Here is a 22,271-nt window from a genome sequence, read left to right as displayed (position 1 = left end):
GAGGGGGCTGGGGGCCTGGACCCCTGGGTCTGAGGGAGGAGGGGGCTGGGGGCCTGGACCCCTGGGTCTGAGGGAGGAGGGGGCTGGGGGCTGGACCCCTGGGTCTGAGGGAGGAGGGGGCTGGGAGCCTGAACCCCTGGGTCTGAGGGAGGAGGGGCTGGGGGCGTGGACTCCTGGGTCTGAGGGAGGAGGGGCTGGGGGCGTGGACTCCTGGGTCTGAGGGAGGAGGGGCTGGGGGCGTGGACTCCTGGGTCTGAGGGAGGAGGGGGTGGGGCCAGGACTCCTGGGTCTGAGGGAGGAGGAGCTGGGAGGCTGAACCCCTGGGTCTGAGGGAGGAGGGGGCTGGGGGCCTGAACCCCTGTGTCTGAGGGAGGAGGGGGCTGGGAGCCTGAACCCCCGGGACAGAAGACTGAGCCCAGACCCCTGGGTCTTGGCGGATGCAAGCGCTCGTCTGGTGCTGGCGTCTTCAGCTCCCCAGGGGCGGTGGGGCAGGCCTCAGGGAGAGGCTGGGTGTCAGGGGTACTGGAACCAGAGCCACAGTCCTCGTCATCGAGTTTATTAGACGGGCGCCCCCAGGGGACCTTCCATGCAGTTTCAGCTCCCCGGGAGGCAGGGACGGAACGGCCATGTGGAATGGCAGCAGGGCCTGATCTTCACCCCGTCACCCCCTCCCTCAGCCCTGTGCAGACGGGCCAGGTGGGACCCACCTTGCACCACCTCCTTGTCCGTGGTTGGCTGCTCTGGAGCACCCTGGCCCTGTCTGTCCACCCTGCTGTGGACGCGCACAGCGCCCTGGGCAGCTTGGCTTGCCTTGGAGCGCGAGTTGCTCTGGAATGTGACTCTGTGTGTCCAGCTGTCCCACCAGCCTGCGGCAGGGCCGGGGTACAGGAGGAACTCATCTTTGTCCTCAACACTGCCCAGGCCAGGACTGGGCACACAGGAGGCCTCGGGAGATGGGCATCAGGTGACTTAAAAGGATGGACGGATGGATGAAGTGAGATGTGACACACAGACATGTCCTCCCAAGCAAGGGGAAGGTGCCCCCATCAGGGCGCGACTCCCTCTGCGTTCTAACTGGCCTCGCTACCAGCAGCTGTGAGACTGTGCAGCCAGGCTCCCGGAAGGCCTGGGACTCCTTCTTAAATGAGTGACGCCTGTTCTCTCCTTCCCCAGCCCTGACAGGACCCATAGGGGAACCAGAGCATTCTGAGCAGACACAGCCCCCCTGCAGCACCCTGCCTGTCCCCTGACTCCATGTTCCCCTCCTCGCCCGGGTCGCCCAGCGTTCTGCATCTCACCTGTGCTAAGTTACTTCAGAGTGCGTGGTTCTGTCTTCCCTCCCCTTGCTCTCTTTTCCCAGAAAGAGTATGGTCTTTCTTTGGTATGAAAGCTCTCATTATTTTCATGCTAAAAAGACGGCTTGCCCCTTTTCTTTCTCCTTCCACACCAGCAGGGCTCTGGTCTCTACCCTTGCACTGAAATGACCCCTGTCCTCTGGCTCTTGGGCTCTCTCTGCAGTTCTCAGCCCTGCTGGCCACTTCCTCCTGGCCTCTGCCTACCCTGGGGTCACCGCCTGTGGCTCCCTTTGCTACATCCTCTTCTCCCGTGACACAGATGCCCCTGAGGCTCTAGCCAAGGTAACTTCTCTGTCGGCATTCTCCCTCTGGGTCACCCCGTCCAGCCCCGTGACTTTCAATGTCTCCTATATGCTGACGTTTCCAAAAACTTATATTTCCAGCCACGGCTTCTCTCCGAAGCTCACATATCCAACGGGTTACTGGATACCCTGACTTGGGTTTCTGGCAGGCATCTCCAACTTGACATGTCTGAAGGAGGACGCTTGGTCCCTCCCACCCAAATCCCAATTCCTTGTTCTGGGAGCCCCTTCCAGGCAACACACTGCCGCTCAGTGCTGCACAAGCCCGATTAAGAGTTCCTCTGTGTCCCTCTGGCTTCTCGCCCTGCGTCCTGCTACCTCCGCTCCGCTCACCGCCGCTGTAGGCTCTGCCTCTGAACTCCCAGACCCAGTCCTCCATCTCTCTCCAACCTCACTGACTCCACTCTGGTCCAGGCCACTGTCAGTCTCGACCGGACAAGGACAGCAGCCCCTAGCTCTTCGCCTCCACTCTTCACTCCTAATCTAGTCTCAGCACAACCATGCAGTTCTGTTATTTTGTTGTTGTCGAAAATAAAAAATATGTCATGCCTGTGCTCAAAACCCTCCACAATGGTCTCACATGAAGTCTAGAAAAATGCAAATTTCTTCCCAGGGGTACAGGATGGGCACCCAGCCTACGCTCTGACCTTGCCCCGACGTTGCTCACCCCTGTTAATCTGCCTGCCATGGGGCCTCCTCCCAAACCTGTGACTCCCGGAGCTTCTGGGCTGCCTTGGGTGGCCTGAATGCTTGTTCTGCCCCTCTCCTCGTGACAAGTCCCGTATCTGTTCAGATGTCGACACTGCAGTGAGGTCTCCTCAGGGCACCTGGTCTGAAATCACCGTCGCTGTCATCACGTCCTGCTTAGGGTTAAAGCACTTCTCAGTAACTGCAGTGTTTATCGTTAGTCTCTCCTGGGGATCCAGGACAGCAGGACCTTGACCGTCCGCCCACCACAGTCCTTGGGCCTAGCCTGGGTCCAGAACAGGTTGGCACTCGATACTTCTTGCATACTAATCCTGAACACAAAAGAAGTGGGTCATTCCTATCCTGTCTGCTGTGCTTGCTTTCGAGTCCCCACGCTTGCTTCTGGGCAGATCTCTGGATCTTTCTCTGTGGTCCCACCTCTCCGTCTCTGGGTAATTTTGTGTGTCTCTGAGACGTCCCTCCTCCGACCTGTGCACTCTGCCCCTCTCCCTGTCCCCTCTGGGTCACCCTCAGTGTCTTCATTCCCCCCTCCCCCATCTCTCCACTCCTCCCCACCCCCCCTCTTTCTTGCTCTATACGGAGCCTTTGGACTCTAGAATCCACTTCCCCCAAACAGTTCCACCCCCTCCTCCACCAAAGAATCCCCGCTCCTACCCAACTTGTCTCTTCTCACTCTGCCTCTCCCTGCCCTGTCTCTCCATTTAGCTTCCCTACACTCCGTGCTCCTCTGTTTTGTAATCCTTCCCCCACATTTTCTATCCACTCTCCCTGAAACTGCCTCCAGGGAATTCCTCCTTGGTCCCCTGCCCTCCAGGCTCTCCCTGTTTCTAGTCCACCCACAGGGCCCCTGAGGGGAACTCCCAACACCCAGTCTGATTCCATCCCTCCTTCTGCTGCCTCACATAACCAGGACAGAGGCTGCCAAAGCCCCTGGCACCACCAATAACCACTTCCTCGTCATCTGCGTCCGGGGCTGTCTTCCCACCAGACTGGGAGCCCCAGAGGGCAGGGCAGGGTCTGGAGCATCTCCAAACCCCAGCATGTCAGGCACAGGGCCTGGCACACAGGCAATATTTACTGAGCAAATGAAGGGACATGCACTAAGCAACGTCCCCTCTGCATGCTCAGTGGCCTTCAAATCCGTCCTCCTCCACCCCCATGGCCCTTGCTCAGCTCACCTGACACCCTCTTCTCCCCTATCCCACAGCATCAGCCTCCTGTTCGCCACTTCCCCCGAGTGGCTCCTTCCAACACTCACATCTGGTCCTGGACTTCTGCTGCTCAAAACTCTCCTGTCTCTCCTCACTACCCTCAGAATAAAGCCCAAACTCCTCCTCCTGGAACTCCAGCACCTTTTAACTCTGGCTATCTAGCTGCTTCTCTGACCTGACCTCCCACCCCAACCCTGTCCTCCAGCGTGCCAGAACTTTGAACCCTGTCCCAAAGACAGCACACTATGTGACTCCCCCGGCCTTTGCCTGAGTCACTCTCTTCATCACTTGACAGGTTCCTACACATCCTTTTTAAACTTAGGCTGGGCATTAGGTTCTCCAGGAAGTTTCCCTGAGTACAGCCCACTGCTGGAGCTTGGTCACCGTGTTCTCTGTTCAAGGTGCCCATCACGGTCCCTGTCACAACACCCATCGCCCTGCTTAGATTACAGTTTTTGGCGACTCCTCCTCCACAGCAGGGGTAGGGTCTGTTTCATTTCGGGGGATCCTGATCCCAACACACTGCCTGGTATGTTAGCAGAGGCACAGAAATGTCAATGAGTGAATGGCTGAATTAATGAATGAATGAAACACAAATGTCTAAGTCCCACAAAGCTTCTCTTGCACACCAGACACCCTGCCTGTGCTTTAGGATTTTGTGATTACTTGCTTCCTCCCAGGAATGTGAGTTTCAAGGGCCAGTGCCTGTGTTTGATGCTGAATTTCAGCCTGCCTCTGCCTCACTCTCCTCTTTGATTTCCTGCCTCCCTTTTGTACCCTATTCACATTATGCTCCTGCTTAAAGCCATTCCATGGCTTCCTGCTGCCCTCAGAATGAAATCCAAACTCCTGACCTAACCTTACAAGTCCCTGGGCAGTCTGGCTGTCTACATCTCCAGCTTTGTCATGTCCCATCTGCACCAGGCTCACTACAGCTTAGCCCTCCTGGAAGCTCTTCCTGCCCCAGGGCCTTTGCATATGCTGCTCCCTGGCTGAGACACTTCCCCCAGCTTCACCGGCTGGTGTCTTGTCATCCTTTCAATGTCAGCTAAAATATTCCTTCCTTTTAAACTGGGTTACACCTCCCTAACAGAACATTTCAAAGCATTTCAGATTTCTCCTGTGTTCTAACTGTAACTTACTGTTTGTATATACAGTTCTTTGATTAATGTTTGTCTCTTGCACAAGCAGCAAACTCAGTGAGGACATTGGGGAACCCTGTCTGTCTTCCTTCCTTCTGTAGGCTCAGCATCCAGCACAATGTCTGGTGCTTAAGTATACAAATAAATTTCGGATAATGAATGAACGAGTCACTCTCTGTGCCCGCTATGTTCCCTCCCCAGTACCTTCCTGGTACACAACAGGCACTCAATAAACCCTTGTGGAATAATGAATGAGAAAGTGAATGAATGCCCACGTCCATTCCTTGTTACTTTGCCTTTCTGCAAGCCTTCTCTTTACCTTTCTGCCTCTTTACATAGGGCATATATATATATAGTTTGTAGGTATAACTATATATTCGTGTGTTATGGGCCCCTCTCCAGGAGTTGGGCTGGGCTGGGAGTCCCTCCCTCCCCCCGCCCCGCCCCCACATGCACACAGCAAAACATTAAAAAGAAAACATCTCAAAACTGCAAAAAAACTCCACGGCCCTCCCCCCTCCCCCCAAAAAATAAAACACGACGCCCCCTCCCAACGACCCCCTCCCTCGGGGGGGTCCCCGATCCGAGCGCGGGGCGCGGGGGAAGGCCAAGCAGTCTCCAGCGCGCTCGCGGGGAGGGAGGGGCGCCCCCGCCCCTCGGCAGCCTCGTTGCACGCGCGCCCGCGCACGCGCCCCGGACACGCCCCCTCGGCGCCCCCCGGCGCGCGCCCCTACACCGGCGTGGTTTTCCTGTTGAGCGTGTTGGTGTTGGAGGCGGCGGCCTCTTTGGCCAGGGTCCCGGGGGCAGGCGCGGCGGGCGCGGGCGGGGCGGGCGCGGGCGCGGCGGGCGGCCCGGTGACCGTGACCGTGACGCCACCCCCTGCCTCCTTGGGGAAGGCGTTGTGCAGCGTGAGGAAGCCGGGCGCCCCCCCGCGGTCCCGCTCGGCGCCCGCCCCGCCGCCGCCCGCGCCCGCTCCGCCGTACGCCCCGCCGCCGCCGCCGCCGCCGCCGCCACCGCCGGCCCCCGCCAGCCCCGCGGCCACGCTGCCCTTAGACGGGTCGCGGCTGAGCGTGTACATGGAGATGTCCGTGGAGGCGAAGCCCGGGCCCCCGGCGCCGCCGGGAGACGCGTCCCGCGACGGCGACGGCTCGCTGGAGCGGGAGCTAGAGCGGGAGCGGCGGCGGTAGCGGAAGCGGTAACTGGGCAGACGGAGGATGGCCGAGGGGCCGCTCCCGCCACTGCCGCCCGCGCCCCCGCCGGCCTTGAGCAGGTCCGAGCGAGACTGGCAGTGCGCCTCGCGGCTGCGCTCGATGTAGATGTTGACGGCCAGCACGCCGATCACCTCGGCCAGGATGAACGACAGCCCGCCGAAGTAGAAGGACCAGCCATACGAGTAGTGGTTCTTCTTCTCCTCGTCCCGCTTCGGGCCCGGCTCGCCCGCGTTGGCCGAGATGTACACGATCACGCCGATGATGTTGCTCAGGCCTGGGCGGGGGACGGTCAGACGGGAGCCTGGAGGCCACCCCCGGCCCCGCCCCCGCCCCACCCCGCTGTCCCGCCGGGACAGTCAAGAGCCCAGTCCCAGATGCTCTAGCTCCTCCGGAGCGGGGGCCCAGGCCCCGCCCCGCGCTGGTCTAAGCTCCATCCCCGGATGGTCTAGGCCCCGCCCCAAACGATCTCTGTCCCATCCCAGGTGCTTTAAGCTCCCCCCGAGCTGACCTAGGCCACGCCCCACACTGGTCTAAGCTCCACCCCGGGTGGTCTAGGCCCCGCCCCAAAGCTCTAAACTCCTCCCGAGCTGGCCTAGGCCCCGCCCCACGCTGGTCTAAGCTCCACCCCCGGGTGGTCTAGGCACCGCCCCAAACGATCCTGTCCGGTTCCAGGTGGTCTAAACTTCCGAGCTGGCCCAGGCCCCGCCCCACGCCGGTCTAATCTCCACTCCTAAGTGGCATAAGCCCCGCCCCAAATGATCCCTGTCCCCTCTCAGGTGCTCTAAACTCCTCCCCAGCTGGCCCAGGCCCCGCACCGCCCTGGTCTAGGCTCCACCCCTGGGTGGTCTAGGCCCTGCCCCTAATGCTCCATGTCCCGGCCTGGATGGTCCCTGTCCCACCTCAAGCGGTCTAAATGCCTTCCGAGCTGGCCCAGGCCCCACCCCTTGCTGGTCTAAGCTCCACCCACGGGTGGAGGGCCCTAGGCCCCGCCCCCAAGTGCTCCGTGTCCCGCCCCGAGTGGTCCTTGTCCCGTCCCAGGTGGGGCCCTGCCTCCAAGAAAGCCTAGTCTGGATCACGCCCCAGTGGTCCAGGCCCTGGCTGGCCCAGACCTAGTCACAGACGGTCTAAATTCCTTCCCAGTTGATCTAGGCCCCACCCCTAGAGGGTCGAAGCCCCACTCCCAGCTAGCTCCGGCCCCACCTCCACTAGTCTGGTCTAAACCTGGCCTCAGTTGGTCCAGACCCTGTTTGGTCTGGTCTAAACCCTGCCCGTGATGACGTAATCCCGGCCTGGGTTTCCGGGCCCTACCCTGACTAGTCTAACTCAATCCTTAACGTTATAAACCTGGGTTTTCTCCTGAGTCCTACACTCGTTTAAACTGTTAATATGGTAATTCCGCTCTGATTCTCTAGGCTCGGTCCCTTGTAGATCTAAACTCTTCCTTTCAGGATATCAATCCAGACTGGTTATCTAGTCTAGGCCCTCCCCTCGCTGGTCTAAAATTCGCTCTTACTGGATCAAGTCACCCTTCTACCCCAAGCCCCGCTTCCAACCCATCAAACCCTGCCCCCTGCGGGTCTAGACGCGGCTTCTCCACCTGTCACCCCCCCTTTCAGTCCTCTGGCTTAAAAGCAGATCTTGACCCATCCCCAAAGCACCCCCTGCTCTTTATGCTAAATCCTCCCCCTTCCCTGGATTCTGCCCCCTGGAATTTCCCAGCACTACTCATTTCACGTAGAAAAGCAGGGAAGCACCTGGGGGGGGGGGGGGAGAGTGGGGAAACCTCACTCGAAGTTGGTCTAGATGGTTTCCCAGGACCAGCCTCTTCCTGGATCTGCCGGGGTTCACGAGGCCCCGCCCCTTAAAACACGTTCCTCCCCTCCATCTGCCGCTCAGTTATCGGGAAGCCAGCCCCACCCCTCTAGTTTCAAGACCCCGATTGTCTCAAGGCCCCACCCCTCCCCCAAGCCCCGCCCCTTCCGCCTGCAGAACTGCGGGCTTTGGAACGTAAGCTCCCCGCATCCCTGATTACGCGCCAGACACCTGTCAGTGCTGGGCTTGTTCCCCCCAAAGACGGCGCGAAGGCGACACCTACCTCGCCCAGCGGGTGGCGATGGAGCTTAGAAAGAGCCTAGGAAGGCTCCAGGGCCCAGCAGGCGCGTGGGGCAGGGTGGCTTTGCAAACGCGCAGGCACATACACACACACGCCCACTCCCATACACACACATAACACACACAAGCGCCCGCGCAGGTGGCCGCCCAGCCGGCCGCCCCCTCCCTCTGCCTCTCACCTGCTGCCACGAACAGGATCCCTGCGCCCAGAATGATGTTCCTCTTGGACTTATAGACCCGGGAGGCCGCCACGCACACGCCCCCGAGCAGCAGTAGGATGGCGCTGAGGATGGGGAAGATGCTGGAGGCCCGGACGACTCCTGCGAGGGAGAGGAGAGGAGGGGAGAAGGGGTGGGAGCCTGGGCGTCAGGTGCGGCCCTTTGCGCCCCTCGCGCGCTGCGCTTCCTGCCCGCTTTCGTCTCCGCTCCTCTCGCTAGAAACCTCCAAGTCTCCCTCTCTGCCTGTGTTCTGGTCATTTCATTTTTTCTTTCATTCCCTCTCCTCTTTAAAATTTCTCTATTTTTCGGTCTGATCTCCTCTCCCGCCTTTTTTCTTCCTCCTTTTCGTTCTCCCTCGGCCTATTTTTCTTTCTCCTGGCACATTTTTTTTTCCTTTTTACTTCTCAAAATCACTCTCCCTCTCTGTTTTTCTCCGAACTTCTCTGTGGACCCTCCCTCTTTTTCCTTCTCCTTTGCATATTTCTTCCCTTTCTCTAGATCTGTCAAATCTCTTAATATCTTACCCACCCCCTTTCTGCCTGGTTTCATCTATCTCTCTGGGTTCCCCGCCCTTCCTCCCTCTGTGCCCCACCCCCTATCCTTCTGCCTGGCTCCGTCTATTGCTCTGGGCTTCGCTTGTGTGTGTGTGTCTGTCTGTCTGTCTGTCTATCCTTCTCCAGCTGCAGTCCTTTCCACCCACCCTCCAGACCCCAGCAAACGGATTTCGCGATTTCTGAGCCCCGCTGAGGCCGCAGCCAATCACAATTCAGGATTTGCCGCGTTCTCGGAGTAGCTACCAATCGCAGCACCGGCTTCCTCAGCCAGCTCGCGAGAGTGGCCCGTGCGCGCTGCAGGTCGCCTCAGTGGCCAATCCCAGCCCAGAAACCGACAACCAGTCACGGAGCAGTGTCGCCGCGAGCCCGGGCGGCAAGGCGGCCAATCACCTCCCGGGATCCCCCCCCACCCCCTCAGCCCGCCCCAAGGTGAGAGGAGGGGGCGGGAGAGGGATCACTAAACCAATTGGGATCCAGAGGATCTCGACATCTGGATTTGGATTGGCCGGCAAGTTCGTCGCAGCGTGTCGATCTAAGTGCCGCTCCCCAGCGCCCCCCTCCGCGCTCCGGCCCCCGGCCCAGGCCCGGCAGTCCCTCCCACTCTGACTCAGACCCCCACGTACGGAGCAGATACTCCGCGCTGTCATGATCGTAGTCCGTGTCCTCCGGGAAATGGTTGATCTTCACGCAGACGCCTCTTTTCAACCCTGGAGGGGGATGGGGGGGTGATGGTGGGGGGGGTGGAGCTTTAAGAGTTGGGAGAACCCCCGGTGAGAGAAGACCCCCCCCTCCTTCCCCAAACCCCTCCTCTCTCTGGGCCTATTGGGAGACAGGAAATCCTGGCTCCTGAGCCTATCAGCATTTGGGACAAACTCTAAACTTCGTCCTCGGTTTTCCCAGCAGTTAAAGAAAGAAAAAAGGAAAGGGGGGTGGGGGGGGGACACCCATGCAACACTCACTAAAAGGCCGCAAAGACCTTTGCCCTGTAACCCGGGCTAGGACACTCAACCCCTCCGGCCTTCCGTTTTCCCCCCCGCTATGAGAAAGAAGGCACTGGCTTCGGCAACGTCAAGGCGCTCGGCAACTCTGCACTTGTCGCCGGGTCTGAAAATGCGTGGGAAAACGAAGGCGCGGACAGAAGGCGAGGACTACATTTCCCATGAGGCCCTATGAAGTCTTGAGTCCAACGGTGAGTGCGCAGCCCCACTGGACCATGGGAGTTGTAGTCTCTTCAGTTCTGCCTCTAGGGCGAGGGCTTCCCAGTCTCTTACCTGGAATCCTCTGGAGGGAGATGGAGTGGCTGGAGCAAGTAGAGGCATGTGAGGAAGTATGCCTCTAGGCGTCATGCAGTCTCACCCCCTTCTTCCATCCCAGAATCCTCATCCTCACACCCTTTGTGGACCCATCTTCTCAACTTTGGGGACAGTTCCTATTCTACTACCTCTATCACCTAACTGGAGATTGATATGTAAATAAATATAAATACAGATACATTTAGTTTCCTCGATTCTCCAGGCTCCTTCCAACCTGCAGGCCTTTGCCCATGCTGTGGATTCCGTTCACATTCTTCACTGATGAAAAACTTAGCCTGCAAAGGGCAGCTCACAGGGTACCTGCTTGAGGAAGCTTGCCCTGTGTACGCGCGCGCGGGCACGCACACGCACACGCCTCCCACCAAAGTTGGGTCAGTTTCCCCCTCTAGGGTGGAATAGTTCCCTGCGGTACACCCCCCCCCTTTTTTTAGGCATGCATAGGGTTGCTTTATGAGCTTCTTCTTCCTCAGTAAGCTGGGAGCTCCTGCAGGGGGAAGACAGGGAGTCTGATTCCTCTGTGTGTCCCTAGCATCGCCTGGCACAAAGGAGGCCTCAACACATGGGTGTTGAATGAATGAATGAAATTATGAATGAATATAGGCATAGCAGAAGGGGAGATTGGAGGCAGAAGATGACAGGGAAAATAATGGGGATAAAGGAAAGGATTGGGAAGAAGGAATATAAGGCAGTGAGTAATTCCACTAACAGCTAACATTTGCTAAGTGCTTCCTAGGTGGATTAACTCATCTGGAGGTCCCAAGAGCCCCATGAAATAGATAATGTTATTGGTGTTGCGCAGTGGCCAAACGTTGGGAATTGGACTCACACTGCTCGATAATGAAACCCAACTCCATCATGTCCTGATTCTGTGACCTTGTTGGTGTTACTTAGGCCAATTTGCTTCAGTCCTTTCACCTATAAAAGGGGATAACAGGACCTACGTCGTGGGATTGTTGTGAGGATTGAATCCAGGTAAAGAGCTTTAGCACTTTGCCTAGAACATAATTAAGTGCTCAGTTGATATCAGTCAATCTACCCATTGTCCAGATGAGGAAGCAGAGCCACAGAAAGGATTAATCAATTCACAGCTGATAGGTGGTGGAAGCAGAATTAAAGCACAGCAGTTTGCCCTACTGGCATATAAGGTTACGGGCTGTTCAGTTCACCACTAATCTTCCAAGCATCTAGAACAATGCCTAGCACTTAGTGCTTAATAAATATTTTTTTAAAGATTTTATTTATTTATTTATTTGAGAGAGAGAATGAGAGAGAGAAGAGGGTCAGAGGGAGAAGCAGACTCCCCGCCGAGCAGGGAGCCCGATGCGGGACTCGATCCCGGGACTCCAGGATCATGACCTGAGCCGAAGGCAGTCGCTCAACCAACTGAGCCACTCAGGCGCCCCCTTAATAAATATTTTTATGAGAGTACGATTGAATGGGCCAAGGACATGAAAACGTGCTCGACATCACTAATCATTAGGGAAATGCAAATCAAAACCACAATGAGATACCACCTCATACCCACCAGGATGGCTACTATTTTAAAAAAGCAAAACAGGGACACCTGGGTGGCTCAGTCAGTTAAGCGTCTGCCTTTGGCTCAGGTCATGATCCCAGGGTCCTGGGATCGAGTCCCGAGTCGGGTTCCCAGCTGAGCGGGGAGTCTGCTTCTCCCTCTCCCTCTGCCTGCCACTCTGCATACTTGTGCTCTGTCAGATAAATAAATAAAATCTTTAAAAAAAAAGCAAAACAGAAAATAACAAACACTGATGAGGATGTGGAGAAATTGGAACCCTTGTGCACTGTTGGTGGGGATGGAAAATGGTGCCAGCTGCTACCATTTTAAAAATTAATTAATTAAAAAATTTTTAATTAAAAACAGTGTTACTATATGCCCTGCAATTCCACTTCTGGGTATACACTCAAGAGAATTCAAAGCAGGGTCTCTAAGAAACATGTGTACACTCATTTTCATAGCAACATTATTCACAACATCCAAAAACAACCCAAGTGTCCACTGGTGAATGAACGGATAAGTAGAATGTGGTCTATACATACAATGGAGTATTATTCAGCCTTAAAAAGTAAGGGAATTCTGACTATGTGCTGCAACACGGATGAACTTTGAAGACATCATGCTTGAGTGAAGTAAGCCAGTCACAAAAATACAAATATTATATGATTCCACTTATATGGGGTGTCTAGAGGAGTCAAATTCATAGACAGAGGGTAGAGTGGTGCATGCCAGGGGCTGGCGGAAGGGCATGGGGAGTTTTTGTTTAATGGGGACAGTTTCATTTTGCAAGATGAGAAGAGTTCTGGAGAACGGCAGAATTGCGAGTGTACTTAACACTACCATATTGTACCCCTAAAAATGGTTAAGATGATAAATTTAATGTTATGTTTTGTTATATTTTACCACAATTTAAAAAAAAATGAATGAATGATTAATTATACACCTCTCAAGTGCAAACTTATCCATCAGCACATCCATCATGATGTGGTCGGTAAGACTGTGGGTTCAAGTTCTCTCCTTTCTTGAATGGGGTCACAGTACGTCTCTCAAAACAGTTATCATAATTAAATGAGGTTGAGCATGTAAAGCGCACGGCACACAGACCCTCTCAACAGATTAGCGATGACAGCAGTAATGATAACCAGTATGTACTGAGGGCTAACCACACACTGAGCACCTCTCCGAGCATTTGTCCGGTATTAATGCACTCAGTAATTATGACAAACCCTAGGGATACTGGACAATAATGACGTCCCTGCTTTATAGATGAGAAAACTGAGCATAGACTGAAAGAAGCTGCTTAGTCCCGTGTAGATGTTAATTTGGGGGGGGCAGAGGAGATTAACCACAGCTGGGCTTCAGAGAGTGAGTATATTTAAGAGAGTGGAGCATATTCTCTGGACTCACGTGCCAGGATGGCCACTTCCCACCTGTGTGGCTTTTGGGACTTGAATGCTCTTGAGTCTCAGCTTCCTCATTTGGGAAATGAGGACAATGACATGACCTCATAGGGTTTGATAAGAGTTCAGTGAAACACAGAGTCAAGGGCAGAATACAGGGGCTATGCAACAGGCTTCTGCATATGATCTGACCTGACTGGGCTGAGCCAGGAGCTTTTTATGTGCAGGGATGGCAGTAATGTGTCCCTGGGTCTCCCCCGAGCTTGCCCAGCACAGACCGGGGTAGGCAGGAGTGAGGGGGTGGGGGTGCTGCAGTGAGGGTGAATGGGGAAGTGGGTTCCAGCCCGCTCTGCCCCTCACATGTTGGGTGACCGTGTGGCTGACTCACTTCCCTTGCTGGCCATCAGCTTCCTCCTCATACCACCGCCCCTGACACAATTGGGAGGATTTGGTGAGATAATAAGACATGCAAAGTGCTGAGCACAGGGGCTTTAGATAACCAGCTTGAATAAATGGAGCTGTGGGTCCAGGGTCTTGATTCCTGAGGAGGGGGCTACACCCACATGGATGCCACCAGCCCCAGGTGGCTCTTGGGCACTTGAAACGTGGCAATTGAGATGAGGTGTGAGCATAAAATACGCACCAAGTTTCAGTCTTAGTATGAAAAAAATGCATAATATTCCATCAATAATTTTTATATTACATATTAAAATGATAATATTTGGCTATGCTTGGTTAAATAAAAGATATTATTAGCCTTTATATTGATTTATTATAGTGTATAAATTCTATTTATTAAATTATATTCATTGAAACTTCTCCTTTTTCCTTATACGAATGTAGCTAATGAAAAATTTAAATCCTATATGCAGCTTGTGTGATGTTTCTGTTGAGCAGTGCTGGGTAAGAGGCTGGGATTTCTGGGCTATCAAGGAAGATGGGGCTCAGGGCAGTCACCTGAATTCTGAATAATTAGAAGAACAGCAACAACAAAATATGAACGACATAATCTAGCCCTTACTCTGTGCCTGCTAGCCTTTGAAATGCCTTACAATTGCAGCTCATCGAACCCCTCCACAATCCCTGTGGGTCAGGGGCTATTGCAATTCCCACTCCTCGGAGGATGGAAACGAGGCACAGACAGTTTCAATGTGTGGTCCGAGGTCACCCTGCTGTGCTCGGCAGACAGGAGGTAAACCAATCCCAGTCTTGTCCCAAAGTCTGTGTCTCAGCCACTCCATCTACTGCATCTGCCGGGGAGACTCACAGGGACATGGGGACGGAACCTGAAAATCCACAGGGATCCAGTGCCTTCAGGAGGCAATGGTCCAGGGGGCTCAGTTTCTACATTCCTGGGTCCCACATGGGCTGGAAGCTGGTGGATGCATTGCTTTGTTCTCCTAGGAAATAAAACAGACCTGGATTCAAATCCAGACTCGACTACCTATTAGTCATGTGACCTTGGGAGAGTCGCTTCACTTTCTCTGAGCCTTCGCTTCTATTTCTAGAAGGTGGAGATAACAGGGGTACCTATCGCACAGGGCTATTGTGAGCATCCTGTGGCACAAACACACCTTCATTTACACTCTCCTTGCAACATTTCCTTTGGCTTCTGGGATACCCACTTACCTCATTTTCCCTAAATCTCCGTGGCTCCTGCTTTCTGAGCTCCTTTTGCTGGCTTCTCTCATCTCTTTTTTCATAGTGGACTAGCTCAGGCTGCAGCCCTTCATCTAATTGTTTGGTATGTTTCTCTCTTCGCATTCTCTAGGTGACCTCATCCATCCATATGCAATGACCCCCCCCAATTTATATCTCCAGCCCAGACTATCCCCTGAACTCTGGCCTCATACATCATATCGCTCACAGCTTAGATCGGGGGGTCAGCAAACTACAACCCGTGGGCCAAACCCAGCCTGCCAAATCCAGCGAAGAATGGATTTTACATTTCCTAAGTGACTGAAAAAAAAAAAAAATCAAAGGAGAGTGTTTTGTGGCACGTGAGAAAGATACGAAATTCAGATGTCGGTGTCCACATAGGAGTGTAACTGGAACACGGCCACGTTCATTCACTCACGTGTTGTCTTTGGTTGTTTTCAGGAGTGGCTGTGACAGGGACAGGTCCACAGAGCCTAAAATATTGACTGTATGGCATTTTGCCATGCCCCCCCCTTGTCCTAGGTGGTATCCCTAATAGGCATCCCAAATGTAACATGTCCAAAATGGAGCTCCTGATATCTCTGCTCACAATAAATTAGATCAGAGACAATAAAATAAATGAAATGAAACGCCCGCTGTACCATCCTCCAGGGGCCCCCTGCCTGCACCCCCACCCCCACCCCCTCCATGCTCAGGCGCTCAGGCCACAGCCCTGGGAGCAGTGACTCTCACCGGGGGCGAATTTATTCCCAGACCAGAGACAGTTGACAGTTTTGGTTGTCACGACGTGGGGACTGCTCCTGGCACGGAGGAGAGAAGGTGGACGCCAGGATGCTGTCGAGCCCCCCTGCAATGCGCAGGACGGCCCCCACAGCTCAGAACCATCCACGCCAAAGTGTCAACAGTGCTGAGGTTGAGAGATGCTGTTTTAGAGACACCCCGACCTCTCTCTCTGTCTCTCTCTCTCTCTCTCACCTCCCACAGCCACCCGGCCGGCAATGCCACAACCCCCACCGCCACTCTAGCTTTGGGACACGCTCTGAATTCAGATCACGTCTCCAACTCCACCCGCCCCCAGCCCAGACAAGCCTCGCCGGTCCTCCCTCCCTTCAGTCTCTCCCCAGCGGGCCAGAGCGCTCCTGCTCTGGTCTGCAATGTAAGCCAGCTCAGGAACTCTGGACGGGAAAGGCAAGTCATATTCCAGCACCTAGAACATGTGAAATCGGGGCCTGTTCTCTCTTGGATGGCATCTCCCACCACGTCCCCTCACTCACTCTGCCGGGGTCCAGGCACACAGGCTCCCACCTCAGGGCCTTCGCTGTGGCTCTTTCCCCCAGAGAGCCGTGTGGCTCCATCTCTCACTTCCTTCAGACCTCCACTCCGAGGTCACCTGCTCGGCGAAGCCCATCCTTGTCTCCTCACCTGCAACTTCACACGTGTGCCCTAACACATTCCCTCCTCTCCTCCGCGCTCCTCAGCACTTAGTGCCAGCGAACACCGTAAAGGTTTTGTTTACTTATCTTTCTTATTATTTGTCTCTCCCTCTTGAATAGAACACATACAAAAACAGGGATCTTCTGTTTTTCGCTGCCATCGCCCCGCGATCAAGAACAGTGCCTGGCGCATAGTATAAACCCAATAAATATTGGTCGGATGGATGGGTGGATGGATGGAGGGATGGAGGGAGAGATAGAGGGAGGGATGGAGGGAGGGATGGAGGGAGGGAGGGAGGGAGGGAGGGATGGAGGGATGGAGGGAGGGATGGAGGGAGGGATGGAGGGAGGGAGGGAGGGAGGGAGGGATGGAGGGAGGGATGGAGGGAGGGAGGGATGGAGGGAGGGATGGAGGGAGGGAGGGAGGGATGGAGGGATGGAGAGAGGGAGGGAGGGAGGGAGGGAGGGAGAGAGGGAGGGAGGGATGGAGGGAGGGAGGGAGGGATGGAGGGAGGGAGGGAGGGAGGGAGGGAAGGAGGGAGAGATGGAGGGAGGGATGGAGGGAGGGAGGGAGGGAGGAAGGGAGGGATGGAGGGAGGGAGGGAGGGATAGAGGGAGGGATGGAGGGAGGGAGGGAGGGATGGAGGGATGGAGGGAGGGAGGGAGGGATGGAGGGATGGATGGAGGGAGGGAGGGAGGGAGGGATGGAGGGAGGGATGGAGGGAGGGAGGGAGGGATGGAGGGATGGAGAGGAGGAGGGAGGGAGGAGGGATGGAGGGAGGGAGGGATGGAGGGAGGGAGGGAGGGAGGGAGGGATGGAGGGAGGGAGGGAGGGAGGAGGGAGGGAGGGAGGAGGAGGGAGGGAGGGAGGGAGGAGGAGGGAAGGAGGGATGGAGGGAGGGATGGGATGGAGGGAGGGAGGGAGGGAGGGAGGGATGGAGGGAGGGAGGGATGGAGGGAGGGGAGGGAGGGAGGGAGGGATGGAGGGATGGAGGGAGGGATGGAGGGAGGGAGGGAGGGAGGGATGGAGGGAGGGATGGAGGGATGGAGAGAGGGAGGAGGGAGGGAGGGATGGATGGAGGGATGGAGGGATGGAGGGAGGGATGGAGGGATGGAGAGAGGGAGGGAGGGAGGGAGGGAGGGAGGGATGGAGGGAGGGATGGAGGGAGGGAGGGATGGAGGGAGGGAGGGAGGATGGAGGAGGGAGGGAGATGGAGGGAGGGATGGAGGGAGGGAGGGAGGGATGGAGGGAGGGATGGAGGGAGGGAGAGATGGAGGGAGGGATGGAGGGGAGGGATGGAGGGAGGGAGGGATGGAGGGAGGGAGGGAGGGAGGGAGGAAGGGAGGGATGGAGGGAGGGAGGAGGGATGGAGGGAGGATGGAGGGAGGGAGGGAGGGATGGAGGGAGGGATGGAGGGAGGGATGGAGGGAGGGAGGGATGGAGGGGAGGGAGGGAGGGAGGGAGGGAGGATGGAGGGAGGGAGGGATGGAGGGATGGATGGAGGGATGGAGGGAGGGAGAGAATGGAGGGAGGGATGGAGGGAGGGAGGGAAGGAGGGAGGGAGGGAGGGAGGGAGGGATGGAGGGAGGGAGAGATGGAGGGAGGGATGGAGGGAGGGATGGAGGGAGGGAGGGATGGAGGGAGGGAGGGAGGGAGGGATGGATGGAGGGAGGGAGGAGGGATGGAGGGATGGAGGGAGGGATGGAGGGAGGGATGGAGGGAGGGAGGGATGGAGGGAGGGAGGGAGGGATAGAGGGAGGGATGGAGGGAGGGAGGGAGGGATGGAGGGAGGGATGGAGGGAGGGATGGAGGGATGGAGGAGGAGGAGGAGGGAGGGAGGGAGGGATGGAGGGAGGGATGGAGGGAGGGAGAGATGGAGGGGGGAAGGAGGGAGGGAGGGAGGGAGGGAGGGATGGAGGGAGGGAGGGAGGGAGGGAGGGATGGAGGGAGGGAGGGAGGGAGGGATGGAGGGAGGGAGAGATGGAGGGAGGGATGGAGGGAGGGATGGAGGGAGGGAGGGATGGAGGGAGGGATGGAGGAGGATGAGGGATGGAGGGAGGGAGGGAGGGAGGGAGGGATGGAGGGAGGGATGGAGGGAGGGAGAGATGGAGGGAGGGATGGAGGGAGGGAGGGAGGGAGGGAGGGATGGAGGGAGGGAGGGAGGGAGGGATGGAGGGAGGGAGGGAAGGAGGGAGGGAGGGAGGGAGGGAGGGAGGGAGGGGGGGGAGGATGGCATTCTTATTATATGCTGTACTCTGTCCTATTCGATGCAAGACCCCACACGCGGCTGGTTACCTGGTTCTTGGTCAGCCATTGAAAGGACTGGACTCGAATGTCCACAGGAGGAAGGAAGTACCATAATGAGAGAGTGGACAGGTGTGAGGCGATAGGGAGCAGAGGCGGGACTGTGGGGACCCACAGGCCGCGTGCCTGATCTGAAGGAGCAGCTGCTGCTTGGACGGGCCGATCGTGGCCACTGCAGGAGGAGGCCCTGCGTTGTCAGATCTTCCACTAGTTCAAAAGAAGCCGGAAATCAGATTTTCAATGTGAAGTCTCCCTATTTTTAAATGTTGGCAACTGATTCGGATTTGGGTTTCAGTTTTAAACACTTGGCACACCAGACAAAGCATATCTGCACATCCCATCCTTCAGACCTGAGTTCTCTTGGCTCTGCCCCAATCACAGCTGGGCGACCTTGGGCAAGTGGCTTAACCTCTCTGAGCCCTGACAGGAGGGTGCACCTGCCTCACAGGATTAAATGAGACCATTGCACTCCTTGCTCACCATGAGTGCTCAGCAAAAGAGAGGAGGAAAGCATGGGAAAAGAGAGCGATAAGAAGTGGAGGGATCTTGGTCTTTTTGATGCTGGAGGCGAGGTTTGGGATTGTGTAGTTGCAGATGAGAGCTGTGAGGCTCAGGGAGGTGAAAAGAGAGCATTCACACGAGGACAGACGCACGGTGGGCCTGGGACCCAGGCGTCCTGCCTCCCGCCCCGGCGGCCCAGGGCTGTGCAAAGACACAGCAAAGCTGAGCGGGAGGGAGGAAGAGCTGGGGAGGGAGAGAGCGGCAGTGGGCTGGTGAGTGGAGGTGGAGGTGGAGGGCCCCAGCTAGGAGAAGGGCGGCAAGAGGGAGAGCAAGACCCAAGGACAGAGCAGAGACAGAGACTGGAAGAGGCGGTGGCCTTAGAGCCCAGAAGCGAGGTATTCAAGGAGGAGGAAGAGGTGAAGGAGATGTGAGTGGAGGGGAAATGAAGCAGAGGAGGCCTAGGGCCGGGATGGGAGGCTGACGGCGATCCTAACGGGGAGAGCCAAGCATGACTGGAGTCTACAGGAGGGAAGAGAGGAGAGGGTCATGAGCTCTGCCCAGAGGGGGGCCATGACCATGACGTCTGAGGGAGAAACAGCAGGAGAGGAGGAAGAAGGGGCAGGGGGAACGGTGGGGCCTGGGGTAGGGTGTCTGTGCAGAGAAGCTGAGCGGGGGCCTGGAGGAGCACAGACAGCCCCGGAGAGGAAGGGAGGTCCAGGGGCAAAGGCGCGAGGGAAGAAGACTGAAGGCGGAGGGCGCCGTGGAGGGAGGAGGCAGAGGGGCCGATGGCAGCGGGCAGGAGGCGCCCAGGAGGCAGGACCAGGCGCCAGGGCCAGAGGGGAGGGGAGGGTGTGCGGGGCGGGGGGGGGGGGGATGCGGGAGGGGGCCGGCGTCCCAGGAGAGGTGACGGGGCGGGGGAGGGCGGGCAGCAGTGGGAAGCAGCCGGCGGAGAGGGGCCTGGAGTCTGGAGGGGGAGGAGGGGCGCGAGGCAGGGGCCCCCCGCACCCTACCTTCCAGGCAGCAGATCCTCCAGAGCCCCGAGTGGGTGAGGCCGCCGGGGTCCTTCTTCTCAGAGGAGCCGCCGCCCCCGCGGTGGGGCGGCGCGTCGTCGCTGGCCGTGAGGTTGGTGGTGTTGCAGATGAAGGCGCGCGTGTACAGCCAGTAGTCGGTGCTGATGGCGATGGTCATGAGGCCGAAGGCAGCGAAGGCGCCCACCGTGGTCAGCAGCACCTGCACCCCCTTCTCGCACCAAAGGCCCCTCTCTTCGTTCCAGCGCTTCAGCGACTCCAGTTTGACCACGGGCAGCCGGGGGGCCGTGGGCCACCACCGGGGCAGCGGGGGCGGGGCCGTGCCGGCGGCTGGGGGGGGGCACAGCGCAGGCAGAATCGGGGGCCCGGGGCCGGCCGGGCTGGGCGGGGGCGGCGAGGAGGAGGCGCGGCCCCGGAGGGGGTCAGAGGGCGGCCATGGTCGCCGGCTGGTGGGGGGGCGGGGAGCAGAAAACGGATTAGTCCAGAAGGACAGAGCCGCCCCCACCCCACAAAGAACCCCCACTACTTCCTAGGTTGAAGAAACTCCTTCCACTCGGGTTCTCCCTGCCTCCCTTTCTCTGAAAAAGTCTCCCTCGGCCCAGGGCGGTCTTCCCACTAAATCCCACTGGGAAAAATCCCCCCACGGTGCCTGACACAGTAGACACTCCTCCTGCGCCTTCCCGCTCCGCCCCCTGGTCCTCCAGTCTTCCCCACCGCGAAAGCCACCCCCCCACTCTGGCCCCAGGGCTTCCTCCTCCCAAGGAACCTACAAGATCCCCATCACCATTCTTATCTCTCTCAGTTCTGTGCCTCCCCCACGTCCCCTGCAAGTTTCACCTCCTCACCTACTATGTCCTGTACTCAAGAAACATAAATTTCTCAATCTCTCCTCAGCTAACAAAAATCTTCCCAAGGAATCCTGACTGTTTGCACAACTAAGAAGAACCACATGGTCACCACCACTACCACCCCCATCCCCCTACAGTCCCTTCTGGGTAGGAACCCCCTTCCCCACTCAGACCCCTATGTCTCTGGACCAAGGTTCTGAACCTCAAACGCACTGTGAAATCACCAAAGGACCTTAGAGATCAGGATACCTGGTCTTTAGGATACCCACCTGAGCCCCACCTGAGCCCCACCTGAGCCCCACCTGAGCCCCACCTGAGCCCCACCTGAGCCCCATCAGAGAAATCCTGATTTCAGTGATCTGGGCTGTAGCCCCAGAGCATCTAGGTTTTTGGAAGTTCCCTGGGGGATTCTAATGGGCAACCAACACGTCGGACCCTCTGGTTTAGAAGAATGCCCCCATCTCCCTCATGCTCACTCTACAGCACCCACTGTCTCCCTTGGACAAACCGCAATCCCCTACTACATCTTGGACTCAAGCAAAATCCCCCACCCTCTGCTTTGCTTAAAAAAGTCTTCCAAATCTGGCCCCCACTGTCTCTACAACTTAGGCAAACTCATCATAGCCATCACTTTCTCCTCCTCCATTAAGAAAAATTTCCTCCATGAGCTCCACGGAGGAGCTACTCACAGGAATCCCTTCCCCCAGACCCACATTTCCTCTCCATTCAGAAATCTCCCGATGTTTGATCCAAACTCCCACTGCAGTCCAGGGAGAACCCCCCACTCTGCCCAGCATCTCTCCCACCCCGTTCCTCTGCCCTTCCATCATCTCCCACTGCCTCCAAATCCCCTGACAGGAGCCCTGGTTCCCTGTTGTCTTCATCACACTGATGAACCCCCCAACTCCAGATCTCCCCAACTCACTTGGACCTCCCACTCTCTTCAACTTACAAGAATCCCCCCTCCCCCATAACCTGACTTCTCTTACACCACCAAGAACCCTCTTCCTCCACCAACATCTCCTCTACTCAGGAAAACTCCCTTCAGGAGCCCCCACCAACTTCCTTTCTTGGGAACCCCCCAGCTCCCCTTGCTCTTTCACCTGTGCAGGAACATGCTCCGCAGCCCTTCTTACTTCTAAATGTAAATGGAGCCCCCCCCCATAGGCAGTGCCCCTCAGAAAAATTTCATCTGCGAGGCTACAAACTCTCTTTTAGTTGGGAATAATTCTCCACTCAGCAACCCCCCGCCCCCGCCCCCGGTCTGCTCATTTCCCTCTTCCTCAGCATGCCCACCACCACACCCCCAGCCCTTCCTTCTCCACCCAACCCTCCTTCCAGGCACAGGACCCCTACCTGCTTCCACCACTCACTGTTTCCTAGACTTCTTTCCCAAACCCCTTGTTAAGGTTCAGAGCCTGGAAGCCAACAGGATACCCACCCCACCCCCCCACC

The 22,271-nt window shown here is 56.9% G+C and overlaps 1 protein-coding gene across 1 annotated transcript; it reads right to left on the bottom strand.

The window, feature by feature from the left end:
• Positions 1-5,448: 5,448 nt before the first annotated feature.
• CACNG8 (calcium voltage-gated channel auxiliary subunit gamma 8) lies at positions 5,449-20,290 on the bottom strand. The gene is made up of 4 exons (XM_028094732.2): positions 19,951-20,290; positions 9,437-9,520; positions 8,221-8,361; positions 5,449-6,203 (listed from the first exon to the last, which is right to left on the bottom strand). Exons 1-4 carry the CDS (start codon positions 20,126-20,128, stop codon positions 5,449-5,451), a joined length of 1,158 nt encoding a protein of 385 aa, XP_027950533.2. The 5' UTR covers positions 20,129-20,290.
• Positions 20,291-22,271: the final 1,981 nt, after the last annotated feature.

The sequence above is a fragment of the Eumetopias jubatus genome, unplaced genomic scaffold (assembly GCF_037043125.1).
Source record: "Eumetopias jubatus isolate StellerSeaLion01/CBP00866 unplaced genomic scaffold, mEumJub1_p1.0 scaffold_10, whole genome shotgun sequence".
Lineage (NCBI taxonomy): Eukaryota > Metazoa > Chordata > Mammalia > Carnivora > Otariidae > Eumetopias > Eumetopias jubatus.
Note: the sequence above shows the minus strand (reverse complement) of the source record. Positions and strands in the feature narration are given on the sequence as shown.